Below are 26,073 nucleotides of genomic sequence, written 5' to 3'. Positions count from 1 at the left end.
GTTTCCGTCTGTCCCTGGCGCAAATCATTCTTAAAGAGGCTCTAAGTTAGTGTGCGTATTCACAGCGTCTCCTTGGAACAAAGTCTACGAAGCGTTTAATAATGTAATATTGTAATAGCCTCGGCCCTGAAGGTATACCGAATAAATAAATAAATAAATAAATAAATAAATAAATAAATAAATAAACAATTTGCAAAGTCTACATTTTGAGCAATAATTTAGGGCGTGCAAATAGTCGATATTTCGGATACGAATCGAATAGACCTTGTGTTTGTACATTCGAAACTTAGATATTCGAAAGTTTCGGTTACTTGGCTGAGTAGCACAGGATCTGAGGAGGAAAGAAACAGAAGAAAAGAAAAGCAGCTGCTGTGCTTTCCTCGACAAAGACGCGTCTTTGTCGCGCAGTTCTTCGAGCATGTTAAACCACATCGCCCACATCAAGCTTCTGCTTCTTCAAATATAACGCATGGAAAAATACTTTCTCGCAGTTCGTTACTTGTTCAAGAATGCTTCTCCGCTAGGCTGCCAGCAGATCTTTTGCATCGATTTAGACTAAATATTCTATTGTGAACTTCATATTGTTCGCAATGCAATAGCGTGTTCTTTGTTTCCCCCCCTTTTAAAGGAAATATTCTGTATTGATTCCATAGTCTAAGACAAGATTTCCGGCATACGCGTATTCGATTTCAGGATTCCAAAACCTTTGGTAACGAAACAAGCTTTAGTATTTTTCACCACAAATTTTTATTGCCTCGTCGAGGGACAAGGTGGAGGGGGGGAGGGGGGTTCTGTCTAGACGGAGTCGCTGTTCTTGTTTGCGCGTGCCTGTGTTTATGTATAATCCGACAGAATTAAAGCTTGGCATAAGCCGACAACAGTCGAATGTTCATTTATTTAGCACTTAATGCAATTGAGAAATACGCTTAATGTCTTGGTCCAGCGCCCAGCATCCATCTGCAGGCTTGCGTGCGTCGTGTGCAACGCCGACGGATGTTCTTTTAGGCCATCTTAACCTCCCTAACGACTCTGTACGTGTACATAATAGGCATGAATGGCTCTCTTTGTCAGGGACCGGCTGTGTACACGGCTATGTATGAACGTGGCATATTGTAAAAGGGGGCAGCTGGCTGGGCTCACGAGATCGTTTACGAGTGCGGCGAGTTGTGTAGCAGCGACGTCCAAAGGCGTGTTGTGCCCAGAAAGCGCACGTGGTTTCGCTACGGAACTGGAAATGAAAGCGACGTTGTTTTGGAAAGAAGAAAAAACAAACAACCATAGGTAGTACCCACATCTTCGGCTATCAGCCGCGGCGACCGTGTTCCGATGAGGGCGGAATGGAAAAAAAAAATAAAGGAAAAGAAAGCGATCGTCTGCTTCAATTTAGGTGAACGTCATTACAGGACCTCAAGTCGTTAAAATTAATCTGGAGCCTTCCGCTGCGCCATCTCTCGTACCAAGAGATGCGTGAGCGTGATAGCAACGCCAGGTAGTGACGTCAGACGTGACTGTTTCGGGGAGGTATTCCAAAGAGGGCAGTTTAGTCCTAACTGGTTTTCACTTTCTGTGCCGTGGATCAGCGTCTGTTCCCGCATTGGAAATGAAGTAGGAGATTTCAAGGTATAATATGTAAGTTAGTTAATCTGTCTGATCTTGGCCGGGATAACGTAAAGCTATTCCACTCTACTTTTTTATTCCGAATCCGTAATTAGTTCCGCGATAGATCGAAATGTATCGGGCCCTAACATATATACACAGTACTAACACACGTTTGAGACGAAAATCTTGCATCCTGAGAAATGTGCTTGTTGTTGGTAAAAGTGAACCTCTCAACAGAATTTAGTTTAGGAAGCCTATAGAACGTCTGCACGCGCCTTGCCGATTTTTATCCACTAACGTTTTTTCCTAACGCAGGCATACATTCAATGCTGCGAACTGGCATTTCGCACTCGAGCATGTATATGCAGTCAAACCTCGTTATAAGGAAGCGGGATGTAACCAAAGAGTGGGTATAACGAAGTAAGTGAAGTTATCCTTGAAATCCCCATGCAGATTCTTAGTGCAGTACATGTAATAATTGATGTAACGAAGTATGATACAACTTCGTTAGAGCAAGGGTTTACGGTAGTCGCATCCTACGGCCTATCTTCGTCATCCCTCCTCATATCGCTCTTTTTCTGTTCATCCCTTTCACTATGAACATAGCTCGATGGCTGTTACCTCTGGCCGGACCCGTCTGTCGTTCCTCAAATAAATGGTCCCCTCTCTCAGCAAGTAACTCGCTTTAAATATACGGACCACAAGTAGAACGAAATAAGTAGACTTATTGATGGCTTTTGACAGCACGCGTTCTGTGCCCTTTTCTTTAGGCGATGGACCGACTCTATAGATATGCAAAGCAGTCGAATTGCACTCTATGTTCAATATGTAGGCTGTGTAAAGTGATACTTATAAAAGCTGCGTGTCATTTCACCTGTCATACCAAACTATAATATATAATTTGTGAGTTAGCGTCGGCGTGACTCAAATTCTTCAGCGTTTCAGTTTATCGTGGGCGAAAAATGGTCGCATGCCGTATCTATTGATATTTCTGTCCCTGTTGTATAAATAGCCCCTGTAGCATGCACTTTAGCTTGACGTGTGCGTGGCACGGACCTTTTTGTCGCCGTCTGACAGAGCGCCCTTCTGGCGCAAGAGCTGCAAATTTCGTTTCCTTTTCGCGCTGTCTACGACCGCAGAATAGGAGTAGCGGAATAAAACGTTTGAATCGAATACAAATACTAGAGGACGAAGCGAAAGCGGCTTCGAATATCGAATAGAATGCTAAATCACGTCTTTATACATAGCGGAGAAGTAACACATCAAGGACGCCACTCTTGCGATGGAAATAGGGAGAAAGCGACCAAGGAGACAAAACACATGATTATCATGATTTAAAGGGACCCTATAAATAGAAACGCTATTTCGGTTTAGTTTGATAGAGTACTCTTGAATAACTCTCTACTTTCAGCCGTTTCTACTTTCAGAAAAAGAAATGGGCAGGACATGTAATAAGGATGGAAGATAACCGATGGTCATTAATGCTTACGGACTGGGTTCCAAGCGATGGGAAGTGTAGCAGGGGGCGGCAGAAAGTTAGGTGGGCGGATGATATTAAGAAGTCTGCAGGGATAACATGGCCACAATTAGCACATGACCGGGGGAGTTGGAGAAGTCTGAGAAAAGCCTTTGCCCTGCAGTGGGCGTAGCCAGGCTGATAATGATGATGATGATGACGATGATGATGATGATTCAGTTGTTTATTAGAACAGAAAATTAACATCGCTAGATCATTCTTGAATTTCGCGCCGAAATTTCTACCTCAGTCTGACGTCACTGATTTCAAAGTACTTTTTCACATTTGGGCCGCCGTGGCTCAGAAAAGTTCTTGAAGCTTGCGTAGTTCAGTCTTGGCCATTTTGGAATGCAACGTAATGCATATTTACGGATAGAGATTCAGGTAGCCCCGGTTAGACTCCGTCAAAATTAATTAGTGACCGTAAGGTATGACTCAAAAATGCTTCAGTGATCGAGCATTTTAGCTTCGGAACTGGCGACTACGTAGTTGCAATGCTTCCTGAAGCATACTTATTAGCCGGAGGCATTTGTCTAAATGTTTCTGGTTGAATTGGATCAGCAGCGGACATTATAAGCGAATTTGCGAAGCGATTTCTCCCGCCATGCTGCAATAACCATTTTAGTCCGATTTATTGTCAGTAAATGAATTTCGCTAATTTCGAGTACCGAAGTCTTAAATGGAATACGAACGGAATGAAGACTGTTTGATTCGTATCCTGACGTTCGTTCACCCCGTATAGCTCATCATGAAAACGAGAACATATTGTAATCGCCAAGCGCTGCAGGTCTAACGATCACTGAAGCGCACGGGCCAGAAGCGGGCGTATTGGGGTGTCGAAGTTTGACGCCTTAGGTCGACGTCACACCTGGGTCAATGGTTGGGCGCGTACGCCAGAGCTTACGTCACTAGGCCTGTTTTGTTGTCACCTGGCTAGCCTAGCGTCTTGCCTAGGACAGCGCACAGCAGGACACCGCTACGTCACCTTCGCTTTCTCACTTCGTGAACGTCTACACGTCAGCTGTCATACTTCAACTCCTGCCGATTACACTGGGATAGTATTGGTGTGTTCGCTTCCAAGTTGGTATAATATTTGGTCGCCGGCGGTACTGGTTCAAGTCCACCCGATGTAGGGTGGAGGTCGTGCCCACCGTCGGCGCTGTTCCTCACTGTTCTGGGTTCTGCCTCATTTCCGAGGTGCTGTAACGTCGGGACATTTTCTTTGCTGTTTCTGTTTCAAAAATGTCTTTTTTGCGAATTTTTCGCCACTCATTCCCTCGTATGTCAAACGAAAAATTTGCCAGAGAGGCTGCTTTGTACGTACGGCTTTGTACGTATGACAACCTAAGAATTAAGTGCAAGACTATATTGGATTGTAGCGCTAAGTGACACGGACACAGACTAGAAGGAGACAGGACGAGTGCTCGTCCTGTCTGCTTCTAGTCTGTGTCCGTGTCACTTAGCGCTACAATCCAAGATCATGTTACCGTACCAACTCGCCCAACTTTCTATCCTTAAGTTTCTCTTTCTATCCTTATCCTTAAGTTCTATCCAATTAAGTGCATGCTAAGTCCACAAAACCGCACTTCACCTGGCATCTCCGAAGTAGTGTCCCCTAGATACGCCAATGTCAAAAAAGTTCGCCTCGGCCATGACTTCACCAAATTGGGCGAACGTTGTTGGCGGGCGCATGTTTGAGTTGGACAGCCACATATTTTTCCGCTGCCCTCTAGATTGTCTCTGACTTAATACACATTTTCCGTTCTGAGTTTTCCATCGGTGTTTGCGATAACTCTCTCAAGTAGGGTCAAATTTGTGGAACGGAGAAAACTTCGCCGCTGATGAAAAATTTGTCTTTAAGCATTGAACCCGGCAGCGCCTCCTTTTTAGGCCGGTCACTTTACCATGTGACCCAACCAGGAGGCTAGCAGATCGCAGAGCGAGGATAACTCGAAGCGTAGGGACTCCGAATACGAAGGACTTCATTTGACAGAGCCAAGTTTAAGACACGCTGTTTCAGTCCAGCACGAGTTTCCAGTACCCGTTTTGTTCTTGGACTTCCGACTTCTTGTTGGGACAGCAAATATACAGACATTCCAGTCGCGCTCGCAGTGTCGTTTGATGTTCCGTATGCACAATACAAACGCTGGGCGAGCGTACGTTTTGTTCAGGCCATCCAATGCGTAGGTCAGATAAGCGGTCGCCTATGAAATTACAGAGAGGGTGCCAAAAGGAGGGAAGCGCAGTCGAGGACGGCAGGGAACTATGGGGTGAGGTGAAACTCGAAAATTCGCAAGCATAACATGGGCTCAGGTGCCCAAGGCAAGGGTAATTGGAAATGGCCCGGAGAGGCCTTCGTCCTGCAAGTGTGCATATAGTGAAGAAGAATAAGATGATGATATACGCACCCTCAGCCCTCCTTGGGAGAAAAAAGCGAAAACCACCGACGTAATAGCTGCAGTGGTCGCACTGTGCATTCAGAAGCTCTCCTCCCCTTCTGATTTTGCGTCACATGAAGCAACTGTGTCATGCTGCGGACTTCTTAAACATTGAGCCTTGCGCAACAATTCGGAGGCGGCAGTTTTAAGCGACGGACGGCGATACAAGAGGGAGCGACACGTGGTCAAGCTGGGTTTCGTAGCCAAGGTCACTAAATTGAACTTTGACGTTCAATTTATCTTCTAGTGTTAACCACCCTATTACCGCGAAATTGGCAAAACTATAGTTTTGAAGCAATACTTTATCAGTCTAAACTGATCTATAGTGCTTCCCTTTAGTGACCCCTTAAAAGGGGCCCTGAAGCACTTGTTTGAACTAAGCATGCGTAGCGTCACCATTGAAGGACGTCGTCTCAGGAATCTCATGCCGCAGTTGTTTTTTTTTTTTAATCTTTCAACTACAAGCGGAGTTGTCGCACCGATGCCCGGCTTTTTCTCTCTTTTCGTCTCCGCTCTCGCGTTGGAGCTGCGCAGCGGTGAAGCCAGGAGAGCAAAGCCACGGACCAAAGTTGAGCGTCGCGGCGGCGAAAGGGCTCGTCGCAGCACCGCATGACTGCCGGGGTTGACGTAGCTATACGCGCAGTGCAATGATGAACTGATTGTTCCGTCTTTTTGGGATCGCATATATAAACGTCTAAGTAATGCCCTTGGCCGTGTCTAGACGTAACACTGCCCACAAAACTACCGAGTCTTACTTCGTGTAATAACGTTCCTTGCTATCGCTGGCAATGCATTGCCATTCGGGCGAAACAGCAATTTTCTTTCTCCATAACGCGATTGGTCAATTTATTGATGCGCCCTCTGCGTATACTCACTTTTCCGCAACGCCGCCCTTATAGAGCTTGCATTCACGCCGTGAGGGTGAGCGGTGGGATACGAGGGGGGTGGGGTGTAATTTATTTGGGCTCGTTTCGTGCGCGTCGTCCTTCTCTCACGCGACCGCGGCAGCGGAAGGAGGTCGCCGGTGCGATGACTATCGCGCTTGCCGGCCCGCGTGTTTCGTGTATAGCCCGGCGACGGCTTTGACGTCGTGCCAGGATGCCACCGCTGTGAACAAAGGCATCGAAGCGTTCCACGCCTGTGCGTGTAGGTGCGCCTCTTGCGACACTGTGCTTGTCTGTGTCGCTGTGACCTGTCGCCGCTTATAATGTAAACAGGTCGTCGATCTTTGTTCTCATTTTTAACTTACATTCTGAAAGGTATTGGCTCTCAGGTCGGCGCTGCGAAAACTCGATGGATTGTACATAGCGTTTTTACTTTTCTCACTGGCATTCATTCTTTTTCTCTCAATACACTTTCTCATATGCTATGCCCTTTTTACAGCAAAGCTGTTAGCCTCCCGTTGGTCGGTATTTTTCGTGTCCATGTCCGTGGGCCGATCCCGGAGGTAGTGCAACATCGGGCCGACCCGCGGCAGAGGCGAAGCAGGCCTTTTCAAGCACTCAGTAAAGTGAAGCGATAAGTGCGTACGTTCTTTGGAATCACGCATACAACATGTAGAACAATGTTCGTTTCAATAAGGAACAATCACAAAACAAGCATCCGAACCACGTAATTGATGAACAGGAGCTCATGATAACAATGCTAAGCATGTAGCGCTTCCCTCATACGTTTCCCGGTAAAAATCTTGCGCAAGCTGCCACGGCGACGGCAGCTTGTGACGTGGGCAGTGACGTCAATAGCATTTCGTATGTAAAACCAGCCTAGCAACTGACTTCATTGTTGTTGCAGCACCGCTAGGGGTAGGCAACGCATAGTTAGGACTCCCGAGGAACAGCGTGAATACGGAGACCTGCAAAGAAAAAAGAAACGGCAATACGACTAGCGGCGGCGTGCTGTAAAAACTACCATTACTCACATTACTACCATTACTGTAAATTACTATTGCTACCATTACTCTAAAGCAATAAATAATTGTATAACACCCCCAATAGTTGTGGGGGTTTTCAACAGCTTCGCTGGACATCCACTTTTGCAGCGCTTGGATGGCGAGTCATAGAGAGAGAAAGAAAAGTAGGAGAGAGGGATGGCAGGGAGGTTAATAAGACGCGCGTCCGGTTTACTACGTTTCATTGAGGGAAGGGGAATGGGGACGAAGAGAGAGGGAGAGGAGATAGAGCACAGTTTCGCGCACATTTGAAAGTTCTCACCGAGTCTACACACGGTTGCCAAGACCTCTCCACTTGAGTTATTTCAACAATGTGTTCGTGGCTTTCTGTGCCATCGACGCCTACAGCCAGTTTCCAAAGACTTTCATTTCCGAAAATAGTCTAGAGTCCAGCTGCTTCAATTTTTTCTGGAGAGCTTCACGCTCGACGTCGTACTGGGGACAGATACATAGGATGTGTTCATTCGTTTCTGTGGTTCCACAAGAGTTGCATATGGATGTATCCCCCATTCCAATGCGGAACGAGCAGGCTTTCGTAAATGCCACCCCGAGGCAGAGGCGGCGCAATACTGTCGCCTCAGAGCGGAAAACTTTTGATGGCGCTTGTAGCTTTAAGCATGGATCCAGCCTGTGAAGATGACACTTCGAGAAGTTGGGAGAAGACCAGTACTTGTGTGTCATAGCTTTGGCAATTATACGAAGCTTTCTTGCAGCGTCGGTTCTGGATAAGGGAATCCCATTGCACCTGCTGGCAGATGTTCAGCTGAGATGTTGGCTGAGCTAGCAGAATTTTTCGTTTCCTTATAACGAACACGAATAAATAAATTTCATGCAGAACCAATCTATCAGTGGTATTCAATGTTAGTGTATCGGCTCATCATCATCGTGGTCATACTAGCTGAGCTCCGTCATGCGCTGTCGTTGCTGTAGCACACGCAATGCGTGATGATGTGTGTACCTCTACCTTTCGAAACTGATACAACTATACTGTAGCTTATTGAGGGGATTAGTGTGTGTGTACTCCCTCGTGGGAGCATATCATCATCATTATTATCATCAGCATATATTTGTCTTTTGCAGGACGAAGGCCCCTCCCTTCGATCTCTAATTATCCCTATCTTGCGCTGATTCCAACCTGCACCTGTAAATGTCCACCTAATTTTCTGCCTTCCCCGAATGCGCTTCCCTTCCCTTGGCACATTCTGTAAATCTAATGGTCCACCGGTTATGTATCCTACGAATTACATGGCCTGCCTAGCTCCATTTTTGCCTTCGACTTTCCTCTCATGCCGCTGCTGTCTTGCACGCAGCGCCAAGGGGTATATCAGAGCGTGTGTTTACGTGGCGTAGCAGAAAAGAAAGGCGACACGAGAAACTCGTTTGGACGTTTCCACCGCGTTGCATGTGCACAATGTCCTCTGGAGCTCCTTGGGCGTCGTCACATTAGCCTCTTGACAGCTGTAATTATCCCTGACCCAACGCAAAATCATTGCAGAAACTGCAGCGCTTGCCTTTCCACCACACTTCTACTGACGAGCAAGCCCAGAGTAGACGTAGATAGTATGTTAAGGGAGATCGAAGAGGCAGTGAATGGGTAGAATCAAGGCGGTTATAGAAAAATTGCTGGAGTGGAAGCTCCCGTAGCTTACCAGGTAAGGTGAAGCCAATGCTTGCCCCTCCTTCACCTGAAATAGAACCTTGTCGGGTGATCTCCGCTTACATATTAAGTTATTTGTCTCTGCTATTGTAATACTAGGCTAATCAGAAAATAAAAGCTGCTTGTTCCCAACGAAAATAATAATTTCTTCTGAATATTGATGATGTTCTTCCCAATACAATATGCCAGGATATTCAGATTTCACACTAACACCAGTAATACAGAGATAAGTATGTCTGGTGAAATAAGCCATGATTAACCAAGGAGGTTGATTAACTCGTGGGAAGTGTGCGAAAGCGCTTCTTCACCATTGTTTGTCGTTTAACAGTTTTATCGTGCCCCTCCTGTGCGGCTTCACCTTCGGGACATCGTTTCCACTCTAGCAGTTTCTCTTTGACCTCTTTGGGTAGAACCGACGCAGTCGCTAAACGAGTGAATAGAGACTTTTAGCGTGTCCGGTATTCGGGCAAGCGCGGGCGGTTTTCCGGTTTAGCGGGGGCGTCAAGGTGAGCGGCCAGATTGGTGGCGCCAGCTGGTGGCGCAAAGCTTAACCACACAAACACAGAGCTAATGACTATATTCTGCTTAGCTGCTGGCGTAAATTTTTGACAGTGGCGCAATCGTGTTCACAATTACGCCGCTGCCAAAAATTTGCACGAGTGGCGAAGCAGGATATGGTGAGTTAGTGCAGTTTTAGCTATGCGTTTGTCTGGTTGAGCCCTACAACACCAGGCGGTTTCCCCGCTCACGTTTACGCCCCGACCATCCGGTAATCCGCCCAAACCGCTCCCGTTTACCGGAATAGCGTACAAGCTAAACGTCTCTAATAACAGCCATGCCGCTCTTCGCTCGGAGTTCCTATGCGTGGGGTGTGCCAGGAGAGGGAAAAGGTAGCGTGAGAAGGCAAGGAAACGCTGCTACAATGGACACTACAGCGGTTGCAGGAAAACTGAAGGTACCGTGCGGTACGTTTCTGCTGTTTCCGAAAAATAAACATCATGCAAATTTGTCAAGCAGACAAATGACGCAGGCCGTGCAGACGCAAAGTCGAGTTAAATCACTGCAGGGTCTAGGCAACACTTCGGAAGCGATCGCTCGTCAAATCAACACTTCTGTGCCCTCCGCGGCAGCTTTCCGGCTATGGCATTGCTCGACGTCGCGGTTTAGATCCCGACCGGGGCAGCCGCAATTCTATGGAAACGAAATACACACACAAAAAAAAGAAAAAAAACGATCGTGCACTTAAGTTTAGGTGCACGTTAAAGAACACCAGGATGTCAACATTAATCCGGAGTCCTCCCACTGCGATGTGCCTCATAATCCCATTGTGGTTTTAGCACGTGCAGGCCCATAATTCAGTTACAATGTAACACTTCCGGCACGATGCGATGTGCCATGTGAGGGAATGACAATGCCCCACCCTCTTAGAGGTTATGAAGAATACTGGCGTACAGCAACGCCTTAAGCAAACACGCCTCCCTGTGTGCTCAGTTCAGTACGCAGACAAACTGCAGTGGTGCACGCGAGGTAACGTTTAAGCATCAACTTACCACTCTCTTATTGGACTAAACATTGAAGAAAATAAACATTCGCCGTCAACATCACTGCTAATTATCATCAGTCAAAAGAACCAGCACAGAAAGCTTCGCTTACATCGATTTCTCAGTACGTGGGATCTGCATACTTTTTTTTCTCTTAATGTGAACTAGAATGTCGGCTATTCCCGTTTGCTCTCTGGTCCATACCGCTCTCTTCCTGTATCGTAACGTTACGTCTAACATTTTTCGTTCCATCGCTGTTTGCGCAGTCCTTAACTTGTTTTCCAGCTTTCTTGTTAACCTCCAGGTTTCTGCCTCATTATTAGCACCGGTAGAATGCAGTGATTGTACATTTTTATTTTTAACAACAGTGGTAAGCTACCAGTTAGTATTTGGCAATGCCTGCCATATGCACCCCAACGCATTTTTATTCTGTGAATTTCCTTCTCATGGTCCGGGTCACCTGCGAGTAATTAACCTAGATAAACGTAGACCCGTACATACTCTAGAGGCTGACTGGCGATCATGAATTGTTGTTTCCTTACCAGGCTAGTGAACATTACCTTTGTCTTCTGCATATTAATCTTCCATCAAGTCTCCACATGCACTTTACTGCTATTTTCATGTCGTCTCGGCTGTCCTGTGTGGTTGACAGCCAGTCGTTGTAACCGTTGGAGTGCGAACTAACCGTCTGAGCAAGTCTGGGCCAAGGAGGGAGGAGGCGGAGGATGGTGTTCGCAGTGCAACCGTAGCATTCCTATATACAGGGACTCCGCGGAACCGCACACTCTGCAGCGTGGTCCTGAGGAAGGGGTTGGGAAACGGCGGGACAGAGGGGCTCGCGCCCCTGACACTATCTCAACCTCCCCCCCCCCTCTCCCCTGTGGCGCCGGCTTTCCTAGCGGGCTGGAGGCCAGCCGCGGTGCTCGATGCCAAATCGCCGAGAGCTACGTTCCTTGCCGAGGATGCCTTGGCCTGCTTCAGCGAAGCGGTGCCACATCGCCGGCGCGAGGCATTTAAATTTACGCTGTGCGTGTCCTTGGCAGTGACACGCCGAGTACGGCGAGGGAGAGAGGTTCGGTGGTGTGACGGCCGTGCGGCCGCGTGACAGGCGTGTCGTGTACCGGGTTTCTCGCTCTGTAGGCTGCGACCTACCTGACGCACAAAGAAATTCGAAACTCGAACAGGCAGCCTTGCTTCATGTTTTGTACAATCGCTCTCTTTGGTTCGCCGCAGTGGCTCAGTGGATGCGGCGTCCTGCTGCAGAGCACGATCGAGCTCCCGGGTTCAGTTCTCGCCTACGGTGGCCGCATTCGTGTGAGCGGAATGGAAAGGAAAAAAAAAAGCAAGAAAAAAGAAGCAACAGTCTTGCGTTGGTTTTGTGTAGTTGTTTTGGTCGGAGCTTTGGCCACATGTTAGTGCACTTCAGGTGGGTAATATTAGTGTGGATCTGTCTCAGTCAGCAAGAATACCAATCAATCAATCAATCAATCAATCAATCAATCAATCAATCAAACAATCAATCAATCAATCAATCAATCAATCAATCAATCAATCAATCAATCGAGATTCTAAGAGCCCCCCAATGACGTCGCAGAAGGGCCGCTATTGACATTTCTAATTTCGGAGCTTTAAGTGACGCTGGTGTCGAGCATTACAGTGCCGCTTACCAAGCGCTTTTGTGTGCTATCTGCGCTAGACATGCATTATTGACAGGCTTAAACGTAGCCCATGTAAATTATCAGCATGAATTGGAATGCGAACAGGAGATGAATGCCAGCTACGCGTGATTACATGGGAGCACGACGTGCAGTCGCTGTGATTCCACTTTCTGAGCATGACGTTGTTTCGAATTCACGTTTTTGATGTTGAATTAAATTAGTTTCAAGGGGGAGGCGCACCTGGAAACGCAACAACGCTTATTTAGCCGTTTTCGACTTGTTAGCGTTTGAAATTATGCTACTCTAACATGGCGCTTGTTCTTCTCTGTATAGTCGTCATCTTCGCTCTCCCTTCTTTTGAATCCCCGTCTCCACTGCCCATACTCAGAGTACCTCAGCTTATCTCTAATTCAAGTTTTTGACTGATATCGACGGTCTGTAGATCGCTTGTAGAATATTTTTGTAGACTATACACCAGGCACGTACCCAGGATTTTTTTTCGGGGGGGGCCCACCACCTCGATCATCATCATCATCATCATCATCATCATCATGTTTTATGTCCACTGCAGGACGAAGGCCTCTCCCTGCGATCTCCATTTAGCCCTGTCCTGCGCCAACCGATTCCCACTAGCGCCCGCGAATTTCTTAATTTCATCGCTCCACTTAGTGTTTTGTCGTCCTCGATTGCGTTTTCCTTCTCTTGGTACCCATTCTGTAACCCTAATGGTCCAACGGTTATCTAACCGGCGCATTACATGACCTGCCCAGCTACATTTTTTCCTCTTGATGTCAATTAGAATATCGTCTATACCCGTTCGCACTCTGATCCAAACCGCTCTCTTTCTCTCTCTTAACGTTATGCCTAGCAATCTTCGTTCGATCGCTCTTTGCGCGGTCCTTAACTCATTCTCAAGTCTCTGTCCCATATGTCAGCACTGGCAAAATGCACTGATTGCACACCTTACTTTTCAATAATAATGGTAAGCTTCCAGTCAGGAGCTGGCAATGTCTGCCGTATGCGATCCAACCTATTTTTATTCTTCTGTGAATTTCCTTCTCATGATCAGGGTTCCCTGTGATTAATTGACCTAGGTAAACGTACTCCTTCACAGTCTCTAGTGGCCGACTGGCGATCCTGATCTCTTGTTCCTTTGCCCGGCTATTTATCATTATCGTCATTTTCTGCATATTAATATTCAACCCCACTCTTACACTCTCTCTGTTAAGGTCTCCAATCATTTGTTGTAACTCGTCTGCATTGTTGAATAGAACAATGTCATCGGCAAACCGAAGGTTGCTGAGATATTTGCCGTCGATCTTTACTCCTAAGCCTTCCCAGTTTAATAGCTTGAATTCTTCTAAGCACGCAGAAAATAGCTATGGAGACATTGTGTCTCCCTGTCTGACCCCTTTCTCTCCAGGTAGCTCCCTGCTTTTCTTGTGCAGAATTAAGGTAGCTGTAGAACCTCTGTATATATTCTTACGCGAAGGACGAGCCAGTAAGACGAGAAACTATTTACAGATTATATTTACAACAACGGTTGCAGCGCTGACCGGTTAGATTAACAGCGCGAGCCCAGTTTGTTCTTTCTCCTCTTTTCTGGAGCGATGGCGCCCACGCACCTCGTTCAAACAAACAAATACCACACGCATGTAGCAATATTTTTCAAGCTTTTTACGTAAGCGTTCTGTAGTCCTTGATTACGTAGTGCCTCTAGACTGCTGGTATCTCTACTGAATCAAATGCATTTTCGTAATCTATATAAGTCACATAGAGAGGCCTATTGTACTCTGCAGATTTCGCGATAACCTGATTGATGACATGGATGTGATCCATTGTAAGGTATCTCTTCCTGAAGCCAGCCTGTTCCCTTGGTTGAGAAAATCCAGTGTTGCCCTTATTCTATTGGATATTATTTTGGTAAATATCTTACATAATACTGGGAGCAAGCTAATGGTCCTATAATTTTTCAATTATTTAACGTCTCCTTTTTTGTGTATTAGTATAATGCCTGCATTCTTTCAGTTTTCTGGGACCCTTGCAGTCGATATACACTTCGTATAAAGAGCCACCAGTTTGCCAAGCATTACGTCTCCTCCATCTTTGATTAAATTGACTGTTATTCCACCTTCTCCTCCCGCTCTTCATCGTTTCATGTCTTGCAGCGCACTTCTGACCTCATCGCTAGTTATAGGAGAGTTTCTGTATCCTGTTCATTACTGTTTCTAAGTGAGGTATCGTGACTCCTGTGGGCACTGTATACAGGTCAGCTAGAGAATTTTTTCGCTGCTTTTACTGTATCTTCAAGATTGCTTATGATATTATTTCTCTTATCTTTTAGTGCATGCATCATGGTTTGTCCTATGCCAGGTTTCTCTTTTACTGATTTCAGGCTGCGTTCATTTTTTACGGCTTCTTCAGTGTTTCACATGTTATAGTTTCGAATATCAGTTATTTTCGCCTTGTGGATCAGTTTTGGCAGTTCCGCCAATTGCGTAACGCTGTGCGGCCGCCAATCCCATACAACCGCTTAGAGCGCAGGACTCTGCGATTCTAGACGTACTGCGCTCACCGAGAAAGGTTAGAAAAACACCCACATAATCACAGCAGAGAAGTGGCTACGTGAGGCGGTTCGACCGATAACTGTAGAAGCGTCATTGAAAGCAAGTAATTATTCTCCACTTCCGGCGGCGTTTTCTCTAGTTCCTTTTTAAATAAAAAGATATTGATCCCTAAATATTATCATAAACAACGGTTAACATTTTTATTATTCGCTTTTGCTTGCAGTTTGGTTGTTGCGTTGGCTCTCTCCCTTAGTAGATCGCTTAATTTCTCAACTCCTTGCGATTTTTGTTTCAAGTTTCCAATTTTGCACGAAAAGTGCTATACAGTTAACGAAAAACAGACAAGGTAACGGGCGACAGTCATCTTGCTTATGGGTTTAAGGGTTATTGCAGGGTTTCATGATGGACGCTCTTTCACATAATTTTATTTCCCACCTTATCTAACCCATATCACGTGTATATGGTTCCGGGCATCTGCCAGCGTCGCGGCGAGCCGTAACTCAAGGAAATAATGAAGCAAAGGGAAAAGTTCAACGCAATTGGCGTTTTCTCCGGCCGCAACTCGTTCCATGAGAGTACAGACCAGCTGAGTAACAGCCGCATCCCTCTCCTGGTCCCAGGATCAGCCTAAACAAAGAAGGTTGAACTAACAAAAGCAACAGCTATGCGCGTGACGGTTGAATAGATGGTGACAACTGAACGCATCTCGAGTTAATCGCGCGGGTGCGGAATCTATGAGAAAACTGTCCTTCACATTACAAGAGATACCGATAACTACCGCCATCTAAAAGGAGTGAAAAAGGCAGCGTAAGGCTGACCGATGAACAGCTGCCAAGTCTCAACATTAATCTGGCGGCGCTTTAGGAATGTGTGAGGAGTGGTGGCGTGGGTGGGGAGGGGGGGGGGGGTATGCCACTTGATTTCGGGGGGGGCCCGGGCCCCCCCGGGCCCCCCCCTGGGTACGTGCCTGCTATACACTTTGACTTTTCAGGGAACCGTCCTTTTAGCTGTGCATCATTCATGTAGTCGTTGACAACTGTATAGCATCAGATTAGCACTCGGGTAGTAGACCCATCACCTGCAAGAAATGCGAAATCGCCCGCTACACTTCCTGGCTATCAGACAGCGACACTTTAAGCATCTCGCACTGTCGGGAAGAACGTTCCAGAGGCCTGTCGCATCTGAAAAAAAAAAATGAAAAAAAAACAGAAGGAGAAGCAGCAGAAGAAGGTGCAGAAGAAGGAAGAAAAAGAAGAAGAAGAAAAGGAAGAAAAAGAAGAAGAAGGGAATCATTTGTCTACTGTATGTTGTAGACGGGAAGATACGGTATATAATGCACTGGGAGCTAGAAAGAGCGGTTCGTGCCTCGCGTCGCCTCTCATCTTTTTGTAGAGGAGGGATCGGGGGGCTCGACTTGCCGGGCTTCTCGTCCCTCTAATTTGTGGTCGATGAGCCGGCCCGGCGCTGCGCTCAGCTCAGAGGCTGACGCGGAACAATGCACGGCACGTACGTTTCGGTGCAGGGATCTCTTTTACGGGGGCTGTCAGCGCTGTCTAGTGTCCGTAGTGCCGTACGACCAATATCGGAGTTTTAGATTTTGCGTACGCAAACGGGTTGGGTACACAAAGGTAACTTTGCGTACGCAAAGCGCCACTCTCGGCTTCCGTTTTTTTTTTTTTTTGTACAGCTTCGTGGTTGTTTTGCGTACAAACCATCGGACACAAGCCTGGTGTTTTGTGTCCCCTAACTTTTAGTACGCAAAATCCAAGGCTCCCTAATCTGTTGCGCATTTTCTGCTGTATAAGGTGTCCGCGTACTGTAGCTGATTGAGCCTATTGTATTGTGTGTGCTGTGAACTGTGTGAACTGTATTGTCTATATTCCAAGAAGTTGCATTGGTAAAAAATACCTGCAAGATTTTTTTGTTGTTGTTGTTGTTTCTACTTTATGGCGTTAGGTTCTCCTCCTCTAGAAAAGGAAATGCCACTAACTTCAAGCTGATAAGATGATGACTGCGAGTGCTAGACAAAACCAGATAATGACCTAGAATGCGATCGGACGTTGTACAATATGTGAACTAAGCAACGAGCTTAAATAAAAGAACAAATTAAGCGAATAAAATAACGCAGAAAAGCGGAGCCAGCAGCTAGGCGCTCTTATCGTTCGTATTAGTGTCCTTGTCTTTTTCGTGATGTAAATCTTCGTGATCAACCCTTCCTGATTTTATTTTAACAGGTAATTCTGCGCTCTTCAATGCTATTTCAATAACTATTAGGAAATTTATGCTCCGTATTAATTTCGCATAATCCACCCATTTCTTGGCCAATCCCCCATCGTGGGTAGGAGCCACACGCATCACAGGCTACAACAACAACAACAACCCGTATAGCCTGCTCCAAAGCTTGTGTGTGATCGGGACTTTACCTGCTCTAATGTAACCCGCAGCATGCAACACTTGATGTGTGTATCCCTATATTGCATCCGTTTTTCCTTCCGCATTAACATTGTTTTACTTTTGGTTTATGAAGAACTGTAAGGATCTGCCATAGAAAACTGCGGTCTCTTTTGCACCCTGTGCCGCTACTAAACATATGTTCTCTGTAGCTCATCAAGAATAGAGTGCTGTAGGCGAGTTGCAATACTTTCTTGATAGCGCAGGAGAGGCGCAAACAAATCGTACTTTATCGTACTTTCTCTCCCTTCTGTTCCGCACTGTGCATCACGAATTCTCACTCCTGAATCGCTGTTTCAAGGCGCACTTTGGCGAACTTGCGCTAGCAAGGCTCGGTTGCTATGCACGCCTTGCCACCTTCCGCGGTAGATCAGTGCCTATGGCGTCACGCTGCTCAGCTCGAGGTCGCGGGTGGTGGTCGCGGAGCGGTGGCCGCATTCCGGTGGGTTGGTATGTAAAAAACGTTCCTGAAACATAGGTGGTCAAAATAAATCCGGAATTCCCTCACTCCGGTGTGCCTCATAATCAGGTTAGGGTTTTGGAGCGTAAAACACCGGAATTCAACTATACATGCGTTGCTTGAAGCCTCCGAGCTTGTTGTGCGGTGCCTGGCGCCATCTACTAGCACGCGCTCAGCCAATGTCACTTGTCGACACCGCGATGTTTTGGTGCGCGCACCCTTGCGTATTTTCTCGCTCTTTTTGTTTCTTGCATGATTGAGCATGTGACACGCGGGAGGCTTCAATCTATGTGTGACACGAATCGGTGCAGACGCATGTTTAATATTTTCTATTGAAATTAAAATTTTGCTAGACAACAGATCTCGGAAGCACATATGATCCTCCAAAAGGCTTCAGACAAGATGCTCCACGAGCCAATGTAGACGCTAAGTGTAACTTGCTCTCACAAGTAAAACAGCTAGATATTGCCCTCTATATGAGGAAACTGACTTACGTGTTGCTCAAGGTGTAGCGATGAGTTAGCGCATTGTGCTGTGTTGAAAGTGTTCCCACTTTCCTTGTACTGACAACCATCTTCTAACTACCCATTCCTCTCGTGTTGTGCCTGTATTTGTGCAGACTAACCGCCTGTGTTGTGGGGAAACGAGAGTGAGAGGGGGACCGCATGCCAACCACGGCAACTCGCTGAGAATTGCCTTATCCTGCTGCTGAGACCACACCCGCCCACTACCCTTGTCTTTCCTGCACGCCACCGCTGCTATGCTGAAACCACGGAACAACAGCATCTCGGCGGCCCGCAAGTACAGCAACGGCACCAAGCCGTTCCCCATCAGAGGTAAACGGGACGATGACTCCCACATTTTCTTTTTTTTTCTTCAGTTTAGTCGTCCTCGCCTTAGCTTGCACGTGACTGTGTATATAGTGTGGCGCAGATGAGAATTCCGCGGCAAGGAATTAAGTGAATTACATTTATATTTCATTAATACAATAAAAGTAAGAAAGAGAGAAAAGATCGATTATCGCTGACAACGAAGACCATAACGAAGGCTTTATGGATTATATATCCTTTGGTGGCTGTAAGACCGGCCTATATATATATATATATATATATATATATATATATATATATATATATATATATATATATATATATATATATATATAGTTTTAGAGTTTAAGAGATATCCATCACGTAATTTGACACACACACACACACACACATATATATATATATATATATATATATATATATATATATATATATATATATATATATATGTGTGTGTGTGTGTGTGTGTGTGTGTGTGTGTGTGTGTCAAATTACGTGATGGATATCTCTAAACTCTGGAGCCTAGGCACTTTATTTCTTTTGCATGGGCCTGTCTCCGACTGATTTACATAGTTGCTGCATGCACAGCACCTTGTTTTAAGTAATCATCCTATTCTTGATTACCAAAAATACCGAGAGTTGCCGAGAAGAGCACATTGTAAAATAACATTTGGTCTCCTTTGATCTGTCCCAACCACATCGTTGAAACGCGCTGTGTAAGCATGTGCACTCGTATTTTGTCGAAAATGTATGTATTACGTGCGAGAATATAGCTTTCTTCCAGATGTAACTTATTGTTTTTCTTTCTGGATTCGACGCCTTGGTTAACGCATAACCTTTATATGTGTGCTTACCTTCGTGCGTCATGACATTTATTGTTTACATCTCGGCGCTGGGTTGGTTGGTCGATTCGTCGCCTTGGATTGAAATCGTGATGCCAAGTTTTTACTGCTTCGGGGCCTTGATTTCTCGCCTTGACATTAAGTTTTTGCTTTCGCAAGCGCCAAGTATACTGATGCACGAGATGTATGCGTACGTTTTCTAGAAAGCCTCGAATATGCCTTTTCTCGAAAAATGAGAAAACAAAATAAAGAAAAAGGAAATCAGGGATGGTTAAGTCTCTTTTGATTCAATGAAACTGTACGGTAAAGTGGTGAAATGACACATCGCTTAGTGTTATCTGATGCTGAGTACAATGTATCAGCAATGTTTTGTCGTTATAATTGAAATCAGCAGTCTTTCTTCTTTTTCTTTATTTTTTTTTTGCGCTGTTAGGTCTAAGAAAAATGACACCAAGCTGCAGAAGTGTTCCGAGCTCTATCCGCCTTTGTGACGCCAAATTATGTAGCGTTGATTCGGCTATGATTTGTCTCGTCTTGGCTAAAGGGTACGCCGGAGTTTCTCTCCGTGTTGCCCAGTCTCGTATACTCGCCGTCTCGGTAAACCTCACGGTAGCGGCAAACACGCACGGACCTGCAATCTCGGTAGTAGAGGGTTCGATTGCCGGAACCCTCAACTGCCGCGTCCCTCGATCATACAACCACTGCGTTGCTATGCGACGTTGAGACGCATCGATCAGACAACCAAGGTGAAGCCGACCCGACTGCCTTGACGAAGCTTCCGGCTTATTGCCCAAGACAACTGGCAAAGATGACAGTTGTGTTAAGAGAATAGGAACCAAAGAAGTAACAGGTATCTTATAGGCTGTTCGTTACTGCCAGGCGTGCATAAATAAAATGCAGTTTCACCTCCAAAACTGCCCCTCAGCTGCTTCAATTGTAATCGCTGAATGATAAATGCTTTAATTTTTTTATTCATATATATTCTCCAGGAACTGTGTGTACGCGAGTAACACAAGCCTCGCGCACATCGCATTATATACGCCCTTGACATTCACACGCGAGTTAACCGCCACCGACAGAGCCGCAGCGGTATGCATGCTGAGCGCAGCCTTGCCACATGGAAACCAGCATGCGTGTATTCATTGCTCGTGCTTCGCCAGTGCGTCGCAGCAGCTCTTTTGCATCGCGGCTTCTGGCATTTCGACACGTCTGGCTTCCACTTGTTTGCTCGCGTACCGCATAGACGCGCACGCAATCCCCAAATTCACGTAGCATCAATACGGATATGAATAGTGCCAGTGCGCCAGCTGAAGGCGTTCTGACTTCCTTTTTATATACTACCTGTTTTTCTTCGTCTATTCTTTTTTTTTTTTTCACGGGCAATTTTTACAAGAAATTACTTTCGCGATATGAAAACCATCGCGTTTGTTTTAAGAACAGCGGCGTAAGGTGCCGTTGCTCAGCCGTTTCCAGCTGGGTTTCGTGAAGGGGCAAGAATTACGCACGTGAACTTTCGGAATATCCAGGTGGCTAGTTACAAATATTTACAAAGTTTTGGGGCACATTATGTTGAAATTGAGAAATCGGTGCCATGCAGTGGTGAAGTCATGCCCGCTAGCAGGAACCGTAAGGCTATAGCACCACTTTCGAGGTATTCGTCCTCAAAATGTGCGACAGAATACATTGGCGTTCCGGCTAAGAGTGTCAAAAGCGTTCCTTATAGCATAGTTTGGAGTTTGTATGTGTTCTATCAGATTTTGAGGACGGATATTTGAAAACTTTGCCTGCTTAATAAGGATTTTATTATTGCTGCTCGAAGTTATTGTTCGTGAGGTGTCAATTGTGAGCTGGGGATAAATGGTATGGTACTTGACGCGCAGTCGTGGACGGCAAAAGATTAGGTGGGGTGATGAAACTAGAAAATTTGCAGACACAAATTGGAATCAGCTAGCGCAAGACACGGGTAATTGGAGATCGCTGGGAGAGGCCTTCGTCCTGCAGCGGACATAAAAAATAGGCTGCTGCTGCTGCTGCTGATGTTGGCTATGAAATCGTTCAAGTAAGCTAAACCCGGCGGTCTGTAAACGAGCGCATACAGCACACGCATTGACTTTCGCGGGTTGTGTTTGCCTCTTTGCTTGCGCGTCGCATGTATTTATATCTGCAACGATGCGACGGCGCTGCTTTGAAGCTTGCGCAAGGAAAGCAGTCATCGCTCTTCACCACTTCCGACAAGCCCCTTACGCCCGCGCGCAAGCGGGTTTCTTTCGTGCAGCCGTCAATATATACGAGGTGCTTCCGCGATATCAAACCAAAAACGAAGCATACAGTTCCCGGAAAAGAATATCCGAGGTTGCGTGTCGCGGCGACTTCTGCGCGAATGTGCTCTTGTCGTGCCGTCTTGTCTTGTCGGGGTCCTGCTTTTACGGCGCACTTTAAACAGCAAGTTTAATCTGGAAACGCGTCCTTGCAAATCCTTCGAAGCTAGGTTCAAAGTTTCTTTCGCGACGTTACGCTTTATAGGAACCCTAAAAAGCAACTTATAACATTTTAGGCTGTTAAAGTATTCTTTGACAAGAGTATTTTCATTTTTTCAGTAGAACCAGGTCGATTAATACAGAGAGAGAGAGAGAGGGAGGGAGGGAGGGAGGGAGGGAGGGAGGGAGGGAGGGAGGGAGGGAGGGAGAGAGAGATTATAAGTATTTTTGAAGTTTGCGTTAGGTGGTCACCATCAATTATTCGTGGGGACATCCAGATATATTTTCACGTATTTCAGACCTTTTGGTGCAAGAAATGTTATCGGCAGTTTATGGATTGAGCATTTAGTTCCTTTGGAATGCGGTGTATATTCACTCTTTGCCATTAAACATTGAACCATAGACTCGTGCAGACGCTGCTAAAATCCATGACGCCAGCGACGAACTGGTGCGGGAAATTCAAGGTGGCGCCGCCACCGGCGTTCTTTGTTTCTTCTTTTTTTTTCGCATTCTTGTTGGCTTACCGAAATTTCTCTCACATTAAGAGTCGCCGCTTAGCTATTGATGAAGCGTTATAAAATATAGTGGGCCCTAAATTTATATTTATCTTTAGTGGCGCTTTAAGTTAGGCGTTGTGGGAAAATGATGTATGGAAAGTCAATGCATTTCGCCGCTCGGGACGGGTAACTCGAAGCTGGTGCTATTTCCTGGGTTGGTGTTTCTCGATCGTAATAACTGAGGCCGCGAGTGTCTTGTATTTTGCTCTGATCTTCTGCCTGCGTCTTCTTCGCGCTGCTTTTACCATTGCAGCCGTGTATACGTACCAACTTGCCCAAATTTCACTGCCTTTGAACATTTACTGGCTTAGATACTACAATTTCGATATGAGTGCTACTATATCACGCGACATATAAGCCATTTCTGATCTCCGCTACCGCTATTTCGAACCCTGGCCAACAAGACTTATAAATTTGCGTCGAATCCTGTGTATTCAGTTATCGCAGACAGTCGTCGGTGAAACATCCCGTATAATCTCGGAGTCTTGTAGTGTTACGTGGACTGATATAGACTCGCACGGAGCCCCCCCCCCCCCCTCTTTCTCTCTCTCTCTTTACTTTTAATTTCCTCTTAGGCTCCTGTTACGTATATCGACGTGCCGGTAGGGGAGCTTAGCGATTGGCTCGTGGTTGCTATGGTAATGTCTGGACACACTCGTGCAAACAGCACAGTGTCCCCCAGGCACGTACCCAGGATTTTTTTTCGGGGGGGGCCCACCACCTCGATCATCATCATCATCACCACCATCATCATCATCATCCTGTTTTATGTCCACTGCAGGACGAAAGCCTCTCCCTGCGATCTCCATTTACCCCTGACCTGCGCCAACCGATTCCAACTAGCGCCCGCGAATTTCCTAATTTCATCGCTCCACTTAGTGTTTTGTCGTCCTCGATTGCGTTTTCCTTCTCTTGGTACCCATTCTGTAACCCTAATGGTCCAACGGTTATCTAACCGGCGCATTACATGACCTGCCCAGCTACATTTTTTCCTCTTGATGTCAATTAGAATATCGTCTATACCCGTTCGCTCTGTAATCCAAACGGCTCTCTTTCTCTCTCTTAACGTTATGCCTAGCAATCTTCGTTCGATCGCTCTTTGCGTGGTCCTTAACTCATTCTCAAGTCTCTGCCCCATATGTCAGCACTGGCAAAATGCACTGATTGCACACCTTACTTTTCAATAATAATGGTAAGCTTCCAGTCAGGAGCTGGCAATGTCTGCCGTATGCGATCCAACCTATTTTTATTCTTCTGTGAATTTCCTTCTCATGATCAGGGTTCCCTGTGATTAATCGACCTAGGTAAACCTACTCCTTCACAGTCTCTAGTGGCCGACTGGCGATCCTGATCTCTTGTTCCTTTGCCCGGCAATTTATCATTATCGTCATCTTCTGCATATTAATATTCAACCCCACTCTTACACTCTCTCTGCTAAGGTCTCCAATCATTTGTTGCAACTCGTCTGCATTGTTGTTGAATAGAACAATGTCATCGGCAAACCGAAGGTTGCTGAGATATTTGCCGTCGATCTTTACTCCTAAGCCTTCCCAGTTTAATAGCTTGAATTCTTCTAAGCACGCAGTGAATAGCTTTGGAGAAATTGTGTCTCCCTGTTTGACCCATTTCTCTATAGGTATCTCCCTGCTTTTCTTGTGTAGAATTAAGGTAGCTGTAGAACCTCTGTATATATTCTTACGCGAAGGACGAGTCAGTAAGACGAGAAACTATTTACAGATTATATTTACAACAATGGTTGAAGCGCTGACCGTTTAGATTCACAGCGCGAGCCCAGTTCGTTCTTCCTCCTCTTTTCTGGAGTGATGGCGCCCACGCACCTCGTTCAAACAAACAAATACCACAGGCATGTAGCAATATTTTTCAAGCTTTTTACGTAAGCGTTCTGTAGTCCTTGATTACGTAGTGCCTCTAGACTGCTGGTATCTCTACTGAATCAAATGCATTTTCGTAATCTATATAAGCCACATAGAGAGGCTTATTGTACTCTGCAGATTTCGCGATAACCTGATTGATGACATGGATGTGATCCATTGTAAGGTATCTCTTCCTAAAGCCAGCCTGTTCCCTTGGTTGACAAAATCCAGCGTTGCCCTTATTCTATTGGCGATTATTTTGGCAAAAATCTTATATAATACTGGGAGCAAGCTAATGGTCCTATAATTTTGCAATTCTTTAACGTCTCCTTTTTTGTGGATTAGTATAATGTCTGCATTCTTCCAGTTTTCTGTGACCCTTGCAGTCGATATACACTTCGTATAAAGAGCCGCCAGTTTTCCAAGCATTATGTCTCCTCCATCTTCGATTAAATGGACTGTTATTCCACCTTCTCCTCCCGCTCTTCATCGTTTCATGTCTTGCAGGGCCCTTCTGACCTCATCGCTAGTTATAGGAGAGTTTCTGTATCCTGTTCATTACTGTTTCTAAGTGAGGTATCGTGACTCCTCTGGGTACTGTATACAGGTCAGCTTAGAATTTTTAGGCTGCTTTTACTGTATCTTCGAGATTGCTTATGATATTATCCTTCTTATCTTTTAGTGCATACATCATGGTTTGTCCTATGCCAGGTTTCGTTTTTTACTGATTTCAGGCTGCGTTCATTTTTTACGGCTTCTTCAGCCTTTCTCATGTTATAGTTTCGAATATCAGTTATTTTCGCCTTGTTGATCAGTTTTGACAGTTCCGCGAATTGCGTAACGCTGTGCGGCCGCCAGTCCCATACAACCGCGTAGAGCGCAGGACTCTGCGATTCTAGACGTACTGCGCTCACCGAGAAAGGTTAGAAAAACACCCACATAAGCACAGCAGAGAAGTGGCTACGTGAGGCGGTTCGACCGATAACTGTAGAAGCGTCATTCAAAGCAAGTAATTATTCTCCACTTCCGGCGGCGTTTCCTCTACTTCCTTTTTAAATAAAAAGATGTTGATCCATAAATATTCTCATAAACAACGGTCAACATTTTTGGTTGTTGCGTTGGCTCTCTCCCTTAGTAGATCGCTTAATTTCTCAACTCCTTGCGATTTTTGTTTCCAGTTGCCAATTTTGCACGAAAAGTGCTATACAATTAGGGAAAGACAGACTAGGTAACGGGCGACAGTCATCTTGCTTATGGGTTTAAGGGTTATTGCATGGTTTCATGATGGACGCTCTTTCACATTATTTTATTTCCCACCTTATCTAACCCATATCACGTGTATATGATTCCGGGCATATGCCAGCGTCGCGGCGAGCCGTAACTCAAGGAAGTAATGAAGCAAAGGGAAAAGTTAAACGCAATTGGCGTTTTCTCCGGCCGCAACTCGTTCCATGAGAGTATACAGACCAGCTAAGTAACAGCCGCATCCCTCTCCTGGTCCCAGGATCAGCCTAAACAAAGAAGGTTGAACTAACAAAAGCAACAGCTATGCGCGTGACGGTTGAATAGATGGTGACAACTGAACGCATCTCGAGTTAATCGCGCGGGTGCGGAATCTATGAGAAAACTGTCCTTCACATTACAAGAGATGCCGATAA

General features: G+C 45.8%; 1 protein-coding gene across 2 annotated transcripts in view; it reads left to right on the top strand.

Moving 5' to 3' along the window:
* Positions 1-26,073, top strand: part of Pfrx (6-phosphofructo-2-kinase/fructose-2,6-biphosphatase) — a 155,787-nt gene that overhangs the window by 2,880 nt on the left and 126,834 nt on the right. Inside the window, exon 2 of one of the 2 annotated variants that reach the window (XM_065452781.1) lies at positions 18,455-18,671. The exons of the other annotated variant lie outside the window; for it this stretch is intronic. Coding sequence (XP_065308853.1) covers positions 18,596-18,671 — 76 coding nt within the window. The 5' untranslated portion in view covers positions 18,455-18,595. The remainder of the gene's footprint in view (positions 1-18,454; positions 18,672-26,073) is intronic. 2 annotated transcript variants of the gene reach the window in all.

This window comes from Dermacentor albipictus, chromosome 6 (assembly GCF_038994185.2).
Source record: "Dermacentor albipictus isolate Rhodes 1998 colony chromosome 6, USDA_Dalb.pri_finalv2, whole genome shotgun sequence".
Lineage (NCBI taxonomy): Eukaryota > Metazoa > Arthropoda > Arachnida > Ixodida > Ixodidae > Dermacentor > Dermacentor albipictus.
The sequence above is the reverse complement of the archived record's forward strand: the minus strand, read 5'-3'. Positions and strand labels throughout refer to the sequence as shown.